Source organism: Ranitomeya variabilis, chromosome 5, assembly GCF_051348905.1.
Source record: "Ranitomeya variabilis isolate aRanVar5 chromosome 5, aRanVar5.hap1, whole genome shotgun sequence".
NCBI classification, from domain to species: Eukaryota; Metazoa; Chordata; class Amphibia; order Anura; family Dendrobatidae; genus Ranitomeya; species Ranitomeya variabilis.
This window is the reverse complement of record NC_135236.1, coordinates 541713244-541730949: the sequence shown is the minus strand read 5'-3', so window position 1 is coordinate 541730949 and position 17706 is coordinate 541713244. Positions and strand designations below refer to the sequence as shown.

The 17706-nt window shown below is 49.4% G+C and overlaps 1 protein-coding gene across 2 annotated transcripts in view; it reads left to right on the top strand.

Annotated features, from left to right (window-relative positions):
- Nucleotides 1-6251: 6251 nt before the first annotated feature.
- Nucleotides 6252-17706, top strand: part of ARHGAP26 (Rho GTPase activating protein 26) — a 588303-nt gene continuing 576848 nt past the window's right edge. For both annotated transcript variants that reach the window (XM_077265841.1, XM_077265842.1), the window contains exon 1: nucleotides 6252-6780. In XM_077265841.1, coding sequence (XP_077121956.1) covers nucleotides 6627-6780 — 154 coding nt within the window. In that variant the 5' untranslated portion in view covers nucleotides 6252-6626. The remainder of the gene's footprint in view (nucleotides 6781-17706) is intronic.

Sequence of the window (17706 nt, the reverse complement as noted above, 5' to 3'; positions counted from 1 at the left end):
TTCCAAAGCCAACTTGGGCACCAGCTACCACCGCGGCCAGGCTTCCGGCCACCACAGCGGTGGTGGTTACGACAGTACAAGTTGTGGTCTTTACCACGGTGCAAGTTGGAGTAACCACCGTGGTCTTAGTAGTAACAGTGGATCGGTCACAGGAGGGTGTCTTCACCACAGGGGACTGTTTTGCTGGCACCTTAGTTGGGGGTGTCATGGGGTTCTGTCTCTTGTGGACATTCAAAGCGAACCACCCCTTCTCTCCAAAGTGCCGGGTGTAGGTGACCTCGTCCCCTGGGTAGAGGTCCCGGTCCGGATGACCCTCCCTCAGGTGGGACTCGACATCCCTCCGATTAACAAACACTTCAGCGTACAGGCCCGGCTCTTTAATAAAGCCCCAGCCTCCACGGAGCTTAAAGGCGATGACGATGCCCTGCCTGCGCGGGGCCTGATGAGCGCTGGGGTCCTTGCGGGCCCGGTCCTTCACTGCCAAGTCTTTCTGGTGATGGGCCTCCAGCCCGGCCTGGTACGCCTTCTCTTTCTTTTTCCACTGCTGTTCTAGCTGGGCCTGGTATTCCTCCCAGCTGAGGGCCTGCACCATCTCTCCTTCTTGGGTCGCCACCCCGGGGAACCCCATAAAGTCAGACCCGGGGTTCACCCAGCGGCACACAGTGCGCTCGGCATACACTGCGCCCAGCAGGGTGACTGGTACGATCGGGGCCTTTAGAAGGTGCTCCATGCCGGTGGCCTGGTCCCAGGGAAGGAGGTGCTGGCGTTGGTGGGTTCCTGGGGGAGGGGGCGCTGCAACTGGGCCTAACAACAGGTCCTCTGTTAATGGGGCAGGGTCGGCGAGCTTACCGGCCGGTGCAACGTTCTCCGGCGCGGCTGGCCCCGCTGGTGATGACATCGGTGGAGACGTCGGCAGCAACCCGAGCAGCGGTGCAGGGACCGAGGTCAGGGGATCCTCCGCTTGCGTTTCCTGGGATGCAGTCTTGGCTTCCACCCGCAGCTGGAAAAGTTGTTCGATTAGGTCCTCCATCTCGAGCTGCAGGAGACTCACATCGGCTGTGGAGATGGGGCTGCTACGCTCCTCCGGGTAGTTGGGGGAGTTCTCCACTTCAACCCCACATTCTGGGTCTGAGCGATCAGCCATCTCATCCTCCACGTGGGTCACTTCCTGATCTTTTTCCTGCTCTCTCCTTCGTGGGCGGTTTCGTTTTCTCTGACTCTGCCCACCATTGAGGATTAGGAGTCGTATCTCAGCCGCTGACGGACACGTCCTCACGGTGCAATAATACTTAGACTGGGCGGCCATTGTCTTTCGCGCTCTTCAGCTTGTCTACACCCACTCCACGCCCTTCTTCTTCTCCTGCGCCCTCCTTAGTGCTGTAATGGCGGCGGTTTTGGCGGGAGCTTCGGGCGGCAAGTGGCAATACGCAGTCTTTGCAATAAGTCACAGTCCAAGCACAATAAATCACAGTTCCAAGGCACACATGACCTGATCCTTCAGGCTTAAGTAGATCCTGTTCGTGACGCCAAGTTGGAGCGCCCCCACTGTCCACTTGGTACCGGGCCTCTCTGTCTTGGTTCTGGAATTGTCACGGTGGCTAGACCCGGTCCGTGACCCTGCTAAGGAGCATCCAGTAAAAGTTGAGAGTGATGATGTGTGGTGCAGGGTACGATGAATAACGAGGACTCAGAGTTGCAGTCTCTTTACCTCTTTACTGAAGGCTTCAGGATCCTCAATCCAGAGTACGGTTAACAGGGCTGGCTGAGACCGGCCGGTCCGATGGCACCTCCAGAGCTCCCTTTGCAGGTGGAAATCTGTGCCTTCCTTCTAGCGCTTGTGTGTTGTAGTCCTTCCCTGCTGAGCACCACGGGATAGTCCTCACAACTGTTGTGTCTGTTTCTAATGTTCTCTCACAACTGATTCTGATGTTCTTCTCCGTCCCCCAGATGATATGGCTAGGACGCACCCGTATGACGGGTAGGCCTGGAGTTCTTCCGGGACCCTAGAGTCGCCCCTCTCCCACTGTTGCCCCCTATGTCTGCTTAGGTGATTTAGGTGAGACAGCCCGCCTATGACTGACTGTCCTGCCGTTGGTTTGAAGTAAGGCTTGGAGCCAGTACTTCCTCGGCGTTTCCGGCCACCGGCTACGCGCCTCAGTAGGATGTTGCCTCGATCTTACAGCACGACTCCTACTGGTGTTCTCTCCTTGTTGCGTTGATCTCGTTTCTCACTCTTCACAATAAACCTCGCTTCTTGTCCTTTCTTGGGGTACCGCCGCAATGAAGTGCAGGCGCGGTCCCGTAACGTTCTTTCTGTTCGCTAGGCCTCTGTCAGGATCCCACCCCTGACAGGGCCCCCCCTGAATCTTCCCCTGCAATACCCTCTGCCACAGGATGTTGCCTGGTTCCAACCCAGTCAGCTTTCTGCCTAACTTCCTATCTAACCCCCAGTTTTACCAGATTGTGAGGAGTGGCCTAATACATAGCACCCTTAGCTCCCCCTGGAGGCCAGACTGTGAAGTGTATTGGTGTCTGTGATACCTGGTCAGGTGAACTCCTTCAGTGCCATCAGACGTACCAACACTCCCCTTAGCGGCGGAGCATCAGTACTGCAACGACCAGGACTCTGGGGCGCTGCAGAACAGCCCCTCATCGACCAGCCAACGAACCGGCGGCAACATCCCAATCATCCACCAGGGATGCAGCAGCCAGGCAGACTTCACAGGCTGGGGAACAGGAAGCCGGTACTTCATGTAGTTGGGTGTCCTGCCTACTGATGTATCCTCGGACACGTTCAGGGCCGCCATCAGGGCATGACAGCCATGACTGGCGTATGGGGCCCGGTGAGCAGAGGGGGCCCGCATCGGGCCCCGTCTAATCTGCTCACCGGGCCCCCCCCTGCAGGCGCTGCGGCACACTATTGACGTGCGGGCCCGTGCCCGCACGTCAATAGTTAACAGCCGCCGCCAGCCAGTCGGAGGCTGGCAGCTGACTTCAGCGGCCGCAGTGCGCAGTCGCACTTCGCCGGCGTCAGCCACCGGCGAGTGCGAGGCGTCCTTCACCTGCGTGGAGGAAGTGAGGTTCCCCGCCGCAGGAGCGCACGGCCAGGTAAGAACTCGTTTTTTTGGTTTTTTTTACAGCGGCGATCCCAGGGGGGTGGGGCCCGGGGCAGAACACTGGGGCCCGGGGCAGAACGCTGGACCCGCTGGGGCAGAAAGCTGAACACAGGGCCATTATGCTGGACACAGGGGCAGTATGCTGGACACAGGGGCAGAGATGCTGGACACAGGGGGCAGAGATGCTGGACACAGGGGGCAGAGATGCTGGACACAGGGGGCAGAGATGCTGGACACGGGGCAGAGATGCTGGACACAGGGGGCAGAGATGCTGGACACTGGGGGCAGAGATGCTGGACACGGGGCAGAGATGCTGGACACAGGGGGCAGAGATGCTGGACACAGGGGGCAGAGATGCTGGACACAGGGGGCAGAATGCCGGACGCAGGGGGCAGAATGCTGGACACAGGGGGCAGAGATGCTGGACACAGGGGGCAGAATGCTGGACACAGGGGGCAGAATGCTGGACACGGGCAGAGATGCTGGACACAGGGGTAGAGATGCTGGACACAGGGGCAGAGATGCTGGTCACAGGGGGCAGAATGCTTGACACAGGGGGCAGAATGCTGGACACGGGGCAGTAAGCTGGACAAAGGGGCAGAATGCCGGACACTGGCAGAATGCCGGACACAGGGGCAGAGATGCTGGACACAGGGGCAGAACGCTGGACACGGGCAGTATGCTGGACAAAGGGGCAGTATGCTGGACAAAGGGGCAGTATGCTGGACACAGGGGCAGAACGCTGGACACAGGGGCAGAACGCTGGACACAGGGGCAGAATGCCGGACACTGGCAGAATGCCGGACACAGGGGCAGAATGCTGGACACAGGGGCAGAATGCTGGACACAGGGGGCAGAATGCTGGACACAGGGGGCAGAATGCTGGACACAGGGGCAGAATGCTGGACACAGGGGCAGAATGCTGGACACAGGGGGCAGAATGCTGGACACAGGGGGCAGAATGCTGGACACGGGGCAGTATGCTGGACAAAGGGGCAGTATGCTGGACACAGGGGCAGAATGCTGGACAAAGGGGCAGAATGCCGGACACTGGCAGAATGCCGGACACAGGGGCAGAGATGCTGGACACAGGGGCAGAACGCTGGACACGGGCAGTATGCTGGACAAAGGGGCAGTATGCTGGACAAAGGGGCAGTATGCTGGACTCAGGGGCAGTATGCTGGACACAGGGGCAGTATGCTGGACACAGGGGCAGAATGCTGGACACAGGGGCAGAATGCTGGACACAGGGGCAGAATGCTGGACAAAGGGGCAGTGTGCTGGACACAGGGGCAGAATGCTGGACACTGGCAGAATGCTGGACACGGGGCAGAGATGCTGGACACAGGGACAGAACGCTGGACACGGGCAGTATGCTGGACAAAGGGGCAGTATGCTGGACAAAGGGGCAGTATGCTGGACACGGGGGCAGTATGCTGGACAAAGGGGCAGTATGCTGGACACGGGGGCAGTATGCTGGACACGGGGGCAGAATGCTGGACACGGCAGAGATGCTGGACACGGGGGCAGAATGCTGGACACGGGGGCAGAGATGCTGGACACGGGGGCAGAGATGCTGGACACGGGGTATGATGAAAGACATGGGGGCAGGATTGGAGACAGATCGTGCAGGAATCGGATCATGGGGCCTCTTTTTCTTCATGTGGTGTAATGTAGAAGTTGGGAAAAATTAAGTAATGTGTTCTACAAGCGGAGCTCGAGATAACTCTGTTATTTCCTGCAGAGACGAGTCCTGGCTGGAAGACATGATGGCGGTCTGTGCTGGATGAAAGATGAAGGACTTCACCTAGAGACGTCACTGGTAAGTCAGTGTTACCTATACACTGACACTATACACTGCATACTAAGTACAGATCTCCTGTGTATAATGGCACTTATGGTGATAGTATAGTATGGTGTTTTTTTTTTATTACTGATCAGAATTGTAGTATTCAGTCACTATGTGGTGGTAATATGTGGTCTGGACATGGTGTTGCGGTATTTGTCCCTTGTATGTGATATTATTCGATCACTGTGGTGGTAATATGTCATCTGGTCATGGTGTAGCGGTATTTGTTCTTTGTATGTGGTTTTATTGGTCACCATGTGGTGGTAATATGTGATCTGGACATAGTGTGGCGGTATTTGTTTCTGGTATGTGGTATTATAGGTCACTATGTGGTAGTAATATGGTGTCTGATCATAGTGTGGTGGTATTTTTCCTTGTTTGTGATATTATTGGTCATTTAAAAATTGAAAAATAAATAAAAATATGCCTAAATTTTATTGGATATTTTAACAAATGTTTAGTAAGTTACAGTAAAGTTCAGCCAGAAGAGTCTACCTTGTCTTGGTGGTGGATTAAAAAATCTTAAGGCCAAAACAAAAGCTGCAGGCCATGTATGTGGTGATGGGAACTTTAAATGTGTGATTGGTGAGGACATGGTGCAGAAGTGGAGTTTTTGGAAGAGAGGGCAGTGGGACTGTGGATGGTAGGAGGGGTGGAGGCGGGGCTGGGGTGGAGCCTGGGCGGAGTCTCAAGGGGGGCTCCGAAAATTTTGCCAGTATGGGGCCCCGAAATTCCTAGTGGCAGCCCTGTCCATGGAAGAGACTGAAACCACACATACAATACATAACATGCACTATTAAGGGCACAGATAACGATGAGCTGGGGGTCCGCAGAAACAACATCCTCATCCTTTTATGTGATTGCAGCGCCAGGAATAATAGCACGGAAACGCAGCCACAGTGTGTGAACACGGACCTAAATGCAGGGTTACATCTGTAGGTAAACATCGCCAGAATGGGCAGCACAAGCAGAGCTCAGGTATATGATCCAATGATGGGACCTGGCGGCACACGGGAAATAATAAGTATGATGAGCCTGTGTGTGCGGAGCTAGGTGAGGCGCAGTGCCGCCTGTGTGTGCGGAGCTAGGTGAGGCGCAGTGCCGCCGGTGTGTGCGGAGCTAGGTGAGGCGCAGTGCCGCCTGTGTGTGCGGAGCTAGGTGAGGCGCAGTGCCGCCGGTGTGTGCGGAGCTAGGTGAGGCGCAGTGCCGCCGGTGTGTGCGGAGCTAGGTGAGGCGCAGTGGCGGCCAGGTGCCCTGCTCGGGGTGCGCCCTCCTCCTCAGGGGGTGTGTGGGGCAGAGGGCGGTGCGGGGCGGCTGTCAGCACCGGTGGGAGGTGTCTGGGCCGAGCTCGCTGGGAGGTGGCGGCCAGTGGCCATGAGATCACACGGCCTTATCTGAGAGGCCCCATCTACTTCTCGTTTCCTCCTGCCTCCAGTACGAGCGCACGGAGCCGGATGCCATCACTAGCCGGGCTCCCTCCGCACACGCCCGCAGCCGCCTGAGCGCCGCCCTGCGCACGGAAACTTTCAATGACTGCAGCTCCCGGGCTGCGCTGCCAGCATGTCCTGAGCCCCGGGGCGCCTCTCACAGGCGGGCACGGCTCCTGCATCTGATCGCTGCTAGCTGCCTGCTCTCGTCGTTGCTGCTCGGTGAGGCGGAAGATGGGGCTGCCCCCACTGGAGTTCACTGATTGTTACTTGGACAGCCCGCAATTTCGGGAGAGGCTGAAATCCCACGAAACTGAGCTGGACAAGACCAACAAGTTCATCAAGGAGCTCATCAAGGATGGCAAGTCCCTGGTGGCAGCGCATAAGAGTAAGTGCAGTGTGCCACCTACCCTGCCATGTACAGCATCACTAGTAAGGCTACGTTCACATTTGCGTTGTGCGCCGCAGCGTCGGCGCCGCAGCGCACAACGCAAACAAAAACGCGGCAAAACGCACGCTAAAACGCTGCGTTTTGCGCCGCATGCGTCGTTTTTGCCCGCAAGTTGGACGCAAAAAAAATGCAACTTGAAGCGTTTCTTGCGTCCAACGCTTGCGGCCATGCGGCGCAAAACGCAGCACAACGCATGTCCATGCGCCCCCATGTTAAGTATAGGGGCGCATGACGCATGCGGCGCCGCTGCGGCGCCCGACGCTGCGGCGCTGACCGCAAATGTGAACGTAGCCTTAATGCAGACCTCACGGGAGCTGTCATTGTCATGGGGCAGCCCTCCAACAAGGGGCAGGTGTGAGGCTGGTGGTCTGCATCAGCTGGGTGGGCACATGCCATCCGGCTGCTGGTTTGCATCAGCTGGGTGGGCACATGCCATCCGGTTGCTGGTCTGCATCAGCTGGGTGGGCACATGCCATCCGGTTGCTGGTCTGCATCAGCTGGGTGGGCACATGCCATCCGGCTGCCGGTCTGCATCAGCTGGGTGGGCATATGCCATCTGGCTTGTGGTCTGCATCAGCTGGGTGGGCATATGCCATCTGGCTGGTGGTCTGCATCAGCTGGGTGGGCATATGCCATCTGGCTGCTGGTCTGCATCAGCTGGGTGGGCACATGCCATCTGGCTGCTGGACTGCATCAGCTGGGTGGGCACATGCCATCTGGCTGCTGGACTGCATCAGCTGGGTGGGCACATGCCATCTGGCTGCTGGACTGCATCAGCTGGGTGGGCACATGCCATTTGGCTGCTGGTCTGCATCAGCTGGGTGGGCACATGCCATCCGGTTGCTGGTCTGCATCAGCTGGGTGGGCACATGCCATCCGGCTGCTGGTCTGCATTAGCTGGGTGGGCACATGCCATTTGGCTGCTGGTCTGCATCAGCTGGGTGGGCACATGCCATCCGGTTGCTGGTCTGCATCAGCTGGGTGGGCACATGCCATCCGGCTGGTGGTCTGCATCAGCTGAGTGGGTATGTGCATCTGGCTGGTGGTCTGCATCAGCAGGGTGGGTACATCCCATGCTGGCATTACCTCCCTTGTGCCACTACTTGTTCCCTGTGAGCTGCTGCAGGGAATCCTCTAGCAGTAGGATCCTGTGATCGGGTGCTGCCAGGCACCTAATGTACAGGAAGGTGTGATTGTCCGTATACTGTATGTACAGTGCTGCCTATGTCCTAGCATCTGTGTCTACATGAAGCTGATGTGCCTCTATATGGTACCCGCAGTAATTGTGCCCCCAATGCATGGGCATAGTAGGGCATGTGAATATAGTGATGCCCTTGGTGCCGCTGTCTTCTGTATACACTGGCACATCATCTGTATTAGTCTCGTTGGTGGCCGCCCCACTTGACCTTTTCTGTACAGCTTTTCATAGGCGGATAAGGAGGAACATGCACTTTCGGTAATTTGCCAATATCGCTGGCTAACCTTGACAGATCCCACCTCTGACCCTTTCACGTGTCCGGCTCATGTGGCTATACAATAAATTTCCTTTTCTGTGTTTCCCTCTTTGCTATTAGGTTAAATGGCTGTAATGTTTTTGGGATCAGATTGCATTGACTAGAGCCAAAGGATGTGCAAGGCTGCGCGGGAACCATGATCATCTCCGAGCCTGAAACACCCACATATCCACTGCACAGATTTTCTTTTGTATATGTAAAACATAGCAGGGTAATGGGGCGAAATTAGAGTAGTGCTCCGTTCACCATCTGATGCGTCTCAGAAGAGAAATAATCATTCTCCAGCATCTTCTCTTACATTTCTGTGGTGCCTCATCCCTCTGTTATTACTCCTAGAAATGTGCGAGCTATTTGACAACTGGATGTTGCGTGTTTGTGGGGTTGTCAGTCTTAGGATAGGATCACACTACCGTGGAGTCTCTCATCTGAGCGTATCGGGCCGATTAGGCTAATGGCACTCTGATCAGTGTCAGCATAGTGTGATCCGATGTTCTCGGATGATAGAATCAGGGCACACCTTCAGAACAAAATGTCTTCATCTTCTCCATTGTATGAGTCCGTAGAAATTGGACTGCACTCAGATGTCTTCCACACACCCATAAACTTGTAGGAGTGTTTCCTATTTCTGAGTGTAATCTCATCGTGCTACGATGAAAAAAAATCAGTCATCAGCGCTGCCTCATTGAATAACACTGATCCGAATGTGCTCCAATAAAAAAATCGGATAGCTCTTTTCTGATTTATACGCTGGTGTGACCCTGGCCTTAAAGTCATTGGGCGTTGTGAATCCGTCGGGATACACATCCTAACAAGTGTCCTCCATGTGTCATATTTATTTATTTATTTTATTTTATTTAGGGTATACGATGACTTTAGGACAGGTGCAGACAACTTTAATGTTTTCTCTTCCTAGAAAATTACGCTCAGTGTCTCGGATGAGGAGAGTATGGAGAATAAAAAATCATCATCTTCTCCATCCTGCCAGACTGTGAAAATCTGACTGAACGCAGATGTCATCCGAGTGCAGTAGGATTGACCTGCATGGCCGAGTGCCATCTGAAGATCTTTTCAAAGTTGGGCATGTAGGAAAAAATCTGACATATGCATGGCCCCATAGAATAACATTGGTCCATTTGCAATTCGAGGTTTTGTTGGATCGCACTGAGACCGAAAATATGCTCATCTGCCCTGTACAGACAGTCAATTGACTTTGATCTTTTTACTTTGGCATCTTTTATCTCAAGGATACAAAGGAAATTCCACCTGACTATGGGGCAACTCTGTAGAGAGAACCTCACCTTCAGCTCATAACCACTTTGAATATTTCAGTATTTTGTTTGTCCCTTCCATGTTGAGCCGATAAATAACAGGGTTGTTCCATGTTATGGCCGACCATCAGGACCGCTACCGAATCTAAGACTGAAGGGGATGCTTACTTCTGTAGAACTCCATTACCTTCACTGTTTTCTCATTGCACCACTATACCTTAGCTACCCACTGTCCAAGGAAATGAGTACTGGACTATGAAGAAAACCCCCATTCTGAAATGGTAATATTCCCTTATATTGGCTCCTGGACAAGCAATGGCCGACAAACCATCTGACTAAGGCCAAGCCTATTAGATCAGAGGTGGTGAGGACCCAACCAGGATTCCAGGACTGGCGAGAGAGGGGCGCATACTTGCCTATAACTTGTCAGTCTAAATATCATGGAAAGAAAGAATTCTGAGACACAAACAGAAGTTGGCATAAAGGCTGCAGTGTTTATTTAGGGTTACCCAAAGTAAATCCAAATAATAAAACATTTTAATCAAATATTTAATAAATAATTATACCAAAAATTAACTCAATACATTCAAATCCTGTCCCAGCATTAGCTGGGCGACCCTCTCAAAAGAATCACCGAGACAGAAAACAAATAACAACTAAATAGGCGGGTGGATGGGGAGATGCTTCAGTGTAGAAATCTTCAGTCAGACTGCTCCAGATCCAGAAAGCAGAGGTTTAAATAGCTGCCCGCTTTCCGCCTAAAGTGCCAACGTCCTATTACCAAAATCTGCCTTATCACATGACCTAGTGAAAAATCATCTAGAAGGTTGTTGCCACTGCCTAAAAGAACCGTAAGAAAATGGGGGGTGAAAAAGGAACTGATAGATAACATAAAATGTAATAAAGGCAAAATGATCCCAAGTGCCCCCTTCAATGATATATTACGGGGCTCACAGTGCTGTAGCTAGGACTGCTAAAATGATGCACTGCCCAAAGGTCTAGGTCACAATGGTTTTTCATTTACAAAAATGTGGAACTGTTTGCCCATTGTGTAAAAATGGTAATAAAGTGCAGAGTCTTAGTAATTTGCAATTATATTTGTAATATAGTGACCTTTTTTGACTGGCAGAAGAAAAATATAAAGGGGACTTGGAGTACAGTAATTGGCTAGATCTGTGGGTGACCCAAGTTATATGAATGCAGTGACATATCCCTGTGATGGGGATACCCCTGAAGGTCTGAGTATCTGAGGCACTTGTTGCTGGGCACATCCCATCTAACATATCATTACTGTCACAATACAACGTTGTAGAGCTAGGCTGGCCCTGTGCTGATAGAAGTGAAAATTAGCGTGGCAGACGTCCATGTCAGTCCCCATGTCTGCGGAATCCATCTTAGGCCACGTGCACACATTCAGTATATTTGGTCAGTATTTTACCTCAGTACTTGTGCCGTGTTCACACGTTCAGTATGTGGTCAGTATTTTACCTCAGTATTTGTGCCGTGTTCACACGTTCAGTATTTTACCTCAGTATTTGTGCCGTGTTCACACGTTCAGTATTTTACCTCAGTATTTTACCTCAGTATTTGTGCCGTGTTCACACGTTCAGTATTTGGTCAGTATTTTACATCAGTATCTGTAAGCCAAAACCAAGAGAGGAACAATTAGAGGAAAAGTATAATAGAACACATCACCACTTCTGTATTTATCACCCACTTCTGGTTTTGGCTTGCAAATACTGAGGTAAAAACTGAACGTGTGAATGTGGACTTAGGAAAAACATGTATGAAGCTCTTTGCTTGCTATAGGAAACCGCTTCCTCAGTTTGTCCTTGGACATAGCTTTTTCTAACCTGTATGAATAAATTATTTCTTAGGCAGGATTACAGCGATATTTTACCTACTATATACCATGTAAATTACTGCTGCTTTTTTTTTCTCTCGAGGATTACACCTTTAACCGTGGGAGATTGTGTTTGTTTTTTTTTATTGAAGTTGCTGGTAATATTAATCTATGTTGTATTTTTAGTCCAGTACTGTCAGTAATAGGCCAGGGCACGCTCCATTAGTATCCAATGATTTGTCAGCAGTAAACAGTGGATTACTATCTGTCATGGAGGTGACATGTATCCAGTGTGCACCTCAGGGAATTCCTATATCCAGAGCCAAGTCCTCTTTCCTGTTCTGCTGGTTTCATGGCGGTATACGTAGTTGCCTGGACTGTGACTTGGTAGCAAAACACATTGACTAGTGCTAGATGAATTTAGGTGAATTGGCTGTTTTTCATTATTTATTTTTTACTACATGTATTTTGTAACTGGAAAAAAAATGAAACTAAAACATGTTCCTGGTATTGGCTACTGCGCTGACGTGACGTTAACAACATGGAATCCAGTCCATATTTTCTGAAAGGGGTGAACCCCTCTAAGTACACCCTAGTTACACCTGCAGAGACTCGGTGTTCTTGTAAATGTGCATGGTAAATGCTAACAGTATGTATTAGTTCTTAGGTTCAAGTCCAAATTCTCAAACCCACCACAATAGGATGAAGGTTTCCTGAATCTGTGGCATGTCCACCACTCCTTCAGATTGATTCCTGCGTAACTCATTGACATGAGTTCCATCTTTAAGAAAAAAGGCAGAAGGGAACTCAACCCCTCTTTGCTCCTGATTCGTAAGGGGGTCTCTGCAGCTGGACTCCATGATCAAAAAGTAATATTCCAGAAGTACGACATAAGGCTGGAACACCCCCATCAAATGGAGAAATCGGCAAGACGAGGGTACATTTATGTCTGGTCATAGACTTGTATTATAGTTATGTCCTATTGAAAAGATCTATTATCCAGGCAAGGAACATTGTGAACATTTGCAAAAGATGCTGAGCACATTACAGGAAATGATTGGTCATATACCAGGATATGAGCTAGTGCAAAGATGTTGTAAAGACAAGAAAAGGGAAGAAAAATCTGTTGACATGCTCTTATTTTTTGTCTTGAGGCTACACATTGATGTGGGATACAAAATAAATAAAGATTTGGGTGAAAATACAGCTTGATATAAAGACAGGCCCACAGCAACTTCTTCATCAGATACGCTCTGTATCCTACAAACAGATTCTGTAAGCTGTTGGATAGGTTGCTAGCATTGTTAGTGGTCTGGGGTTACATGGAGCTCTGTTTAAAGTGGATATATAGTAAGCTCAACCCCCAATATGGTCGTGGAGGTCATGGAAAGCTGAATCAAATGATACCTTGATAACTGTTATCCGATGTCTAATTCCAGAGAAATCCATATTTTTCTTAATATGTAAATAAGGTCCATGGGTCGGACACTGGTCTTCCTGAGAATCAGCCTCCAGAGCTGCTTATAAATGAAAGGAGGTGTTATCAATGTAAGACCTGTAGATCATGAGACCAGTCTGTCAGTCATCACATGTCTCACACTGGTAACAGCCCCTTTAATTTAAAATACCCTCTGGAGGCAGATTCTCAGGTAGATCTGTGCCCCGCCTATAGATCTTAACAGCTAATTTACATAATAAAAATGTGAATATCTCTGGAATAAAACATCGGATCGCAGTTATTAAAGTATCATATTATTCAGCTTCCTATGACCTACAAGCCCATAAAGACAGCTTAGGTGGGTTAATCCTACTCATAGTTATATTTAAAGGGAATCTATTTTTATTTTCTTGTTATAGAATCTCCTTGACACCACTTTACTAATGGCGCTGTGTTGTTCTTAAATGGGCAGTATTTTCATTCAAATCTGATCCCATTTTATAGCTAATAAAGTACTGGCTAATATACATTTCTTCTTTGCTGTTAAAGGGAACCTGTCACCTCGTTTTTTCGGTATGAGATAAAAATACTGTTAAATAGGGCCTGAGCTGTGCATTACAATAGTGTAGTTTGTGGACCCCGATTCCCCACCTATGCTGCCGAAATACGTTACCAAAGTAGTCGTTTTCGCCTGTCAATCAGGCTGGTCAGGTCGGATGGGCGTGGTGTCTTCCCCCAGATCTTGCGTAGTTTTCCGTTGGTGGCGTAGTGGTGTGCGCATGTCCAAGGTCCCGAATCCTGCACAGGGGTGTGAAAATAGCAGCGATGTCCGTTATTCCATTGGTGGTCGGTGGGCGCGGCCATCTTGCTTTGGCCGCGCGTGCGCAGAAGCGGCGCTCTGCTGGCCGCGGCTTCAGGAAAATGGCCGCGGGCATCTGCGCGTGCGCAGATGGCTATCGCGGCGGCCATTTTCGTGAAGCAGAGATGCGAACTCTGCTTCACGAAAATGGCCCCCGCGATAGCCATCTGCGCACGCACGGATGCCCGCGGCCATTTTCCTGAAGCCGCGGCCAGCAGAGCGCCACTTCTGCGCACGCGCGGCCAAAGCAAGATGGCCGCGCCCAGCGACCACCAATGGAATAACGGACATCGCTGCTATTTTCACACCCCTGTGCAGGATTCGGGACCTTGGACATGCGCACACCACTACGCCACCAACGGAAAACTACGCAAGATCTGGGGGAAGACACCATGCCCATCCGACCTGACCAGCCTGATTGACAGGCGAAAACGACTACTTTGGTAACGTATTTCGGCAGCATAGGTGGGGAATCGGGGTCCACAAACTACACTATTGTAATGCACAGCTCAGGCCCTATTTAACAGTATTTTTATCTCATACCGAAAAAACGAGGTGACAGGTTCCCTTTAAGGTGCAGGTCTTGGGGGCTTGCAGAAAGCTGGCAAATAGTAATTTCCAACTTGACAAGAGTAAATGGTAGGAATTTCTGTGAAAATCAAGCAAAAAAAAAAAAAAAAAAAAAAAACAGAATATGAACACTCCATTTGAGAAATAAGTGGAATTTTATCTTTGTGACTACTCATGGTAACCAACTACAGCAAGTCATGACTTGTGCTTTAGTGACCGTCTGCTCTGGACTAATGCATGAGCTCACATGTCAACTAAGCTAGTTTGGATTATTGTTATTGTCCCTTACTTGATAACACTGGCCAACAGTGAAAATGTTTCTGAAATGAAAATAGCTGGTTTGTAATAATTTTAGCATCCTAAAAACGAATATGTTACTTAAAAATCATTATTAGCTCTTGTTGCTGAGATACAGGTCATTTAAGATTATTATGCAGGAAAATAGGGAAATTTTGAATTTTCAACAAATGTGTATTGGTAAACCTGATTACAGACCTGTTGAACCAATGTCAGCCATTTTATAAATTGTGTCTGCATAGTTTGTACTAATTGAAGTCTCTTTCTCTTGTTGCAGTAATTTTGTGGAGAGAATTTACACTTTGAAAATGCCTCGTAAATGTGCAAATATTGTTAACAATTTTTGTTACGTGTGTGGTTATGTGACATTTGCCAACCAAAGAAGACCAATTACTCCACTTGTGAAGACTGCTTACCATCATTACTTTGCTTATACGTGGCACTTAAATACGTGGCACTTATACGTGGCACTTAAATACGTGGCACTTATATACGTGGCATTTTGAGACCTATAATTTTTCCACATTTTGGTCCACAGAGTCATGTGAGGTCTTGTTTTTTGCGGGACGAGTTGACGTTTTTATTGGTAACATTTTCGGACACGTGACCATTTTTTATCACTTTTTATTCCGTTTTTTGTGAGGCAGAATAACCAAAAACCAGCTATTCATGAATTTCTTTATACCGTTCTGCGTTTGGTAAAATTGATAAAGCAGTTTTATTCGTCGGGTCAGTACGATTACAGCGATACCTCATTTATATCATTTTTTAATGTTTTGGCGCTTTTATACGATAAAAACTATTTTATAGAAAAAATAATTATTTTGGCATCGCTTTATTCTGAGGACTATAACTTTTTTATTTTTTTGCTGATGATGCTGTATGGCGGCTTGTTTTTTGCGGGACAAGATGACGTTTTCAGCGGTACCATGGTTATTTATATCCATCTTTTTGATCGCGTGTTATTCCACTTTTTGTTCGGCGGTATGGTAATAAAGCGTTGTTTTTTGCCTCGTTTTTTTTTTTTTTTTCTTACGGTGTTTACTGAAGGGGTTAACTAGTGGGACAGTTTTATAGGTTGGGTCGTTACGGACGCGGCGATACTAAATATGTGTACTGTACTGTGCAATTTATACTCTTGTAATGAATTCTTCTCGCTACCTACAGCACATACTTCCATGGCGTGTATCTAAAAAACGAGAGCTAATTAAACAATTCTGTGGGTATATTTGAGTTTCTCGACCCAAAATTAGTAATATTTGCCTATTTTCATCAAAGAAACATAAAAAAAGTTGTTTTTTGTTGGCCTGTGTAATTGGGAGGGAAACTGTTCCCTAATATACACTGCTCAAATAAATAAAGACAACACTAAAATCCCACATCCTAGATATCACTGAAATGTTCCAGTTGTAAATCTTTATTCATTACATAGTGTAATGTGTTGAGAACAATAAAACCTAAAAATTATCAATGTGCCGTATATACTAGAGTATAAGCCAACCCGAGTATAAGCCGAGACCCCTAATTTTGCCACAAAAAACTGGGAAAACTTAATGACTCGAGTATAAGCCTAGGGTGGAAAATGCAGCTAGGGTGGAAAATGCAGCAGCTACCGGTAAATGTCAAAAATAAAAATAGATACCAATAAAAGTAAAATTAATTGAGACATCAGTAGGTTAAATGTTTTTGAATATCCATATTGAATCAGGAGCCCCCTGTAATGCTCCATACAGTTTATGATGGGCCCCATAAGATGCTCCATATTAAAATATGCCCCATATAATGCTGCACAAATGCTGCACATGGCCCCATAAGATGCTCCATAGAGATATTTGCCCCATACGCTGTTGCTGCGATTTAAAAAAAAAAATCACATACTCACCTCTTGTCGGTCAGGCCCCCGGCACTTGGTATATTCACCTGTCCTCCGTTCCACCGCTGGGCGTCGCTGTGTCTTCCGTGTCCTCTGCACTGACGCTCAGGCAGAGGGCGGCGCACACTAGTTGCGTCATCGCGCCCTCTAACCTGAGCATCAGTGCAGAGGACGCAGAAGACACAGCGGTGCCGATGGTGGAACGAGGAACAGGCGAATATCGTGCACTGCCCCCAGTCATACTGACCTGCTCCCGACGCAGTCCCGGGTTCTCCGGGCACCGGCAGCTTCTTCCTGTATTGAGCGGTCACATGGTACAGCTCATTACAGTAATGAATATGCGGCTCCACCCCTATGGGAGTGGAGTGGGGTCCATATTCATTACTGTAATGAGTGGTACCATGTGACCGCTCAATACAGGAAGAAGCTGTCAGCGCCCGGAGAACCAGGGACGTGTAGGGACCGTGCCAGGAGCAGGTGAGTATTATTAGACAGCTGCCGCTTCCCCTTCCCAGCCGACCCCTGGGAATCACTCGAGTATAAGCCGAGAGGGGCATTTTCAGCCTAAAAAAATGGGCTGAAATTCTCGACTTATACTCGAGTATGTACGGTAAATCACAACTAATACCCCACGGAGGTCTGGAGTTGGAATGATGCTCAAAATCAAAGTGGAAAATGAAGTTACAGGCTGATCCAACTTCAGTGGAAATGCCTCAAGACAAGGAAATGATGCTCAGTAGTGTGTGTGGCCTCCACGTGCTTGTATGACTTCCCTACATTGCATGGGCATGCTCCTGATGAGGCGGCAGATGGTTGCCTAAGGGATCTCCTCCCAGACCTGGAATAAAGCATCCGCCAACTCCTGAACAGTCTGTGGTGCAACGTGATGTTGGTGGATGGCGCGAGACATGATGTCCCAGATGTGTTCAATTGGATTCAGGTCTGGGGAACGAGGGGCCAGTCCATAGCTTCAATGCCTTCATTTTGCAGGAACTGCTGACACACTCCATCCACATGAGGTCTGGCATTTTCCTGCATTAGGAGTAACCCAGGGCCAACCCAGCATATGATCTCACAAGGAGTCTGAGGATCTCATCTTGGTACCTAATTGCAGTCAGGCTACCTCTGGCGAGCACATGAAGGGCTGTGCGGCCCTCCTAACAAATGCCACCCCACACCATTACTGACCCACTGCCAAACC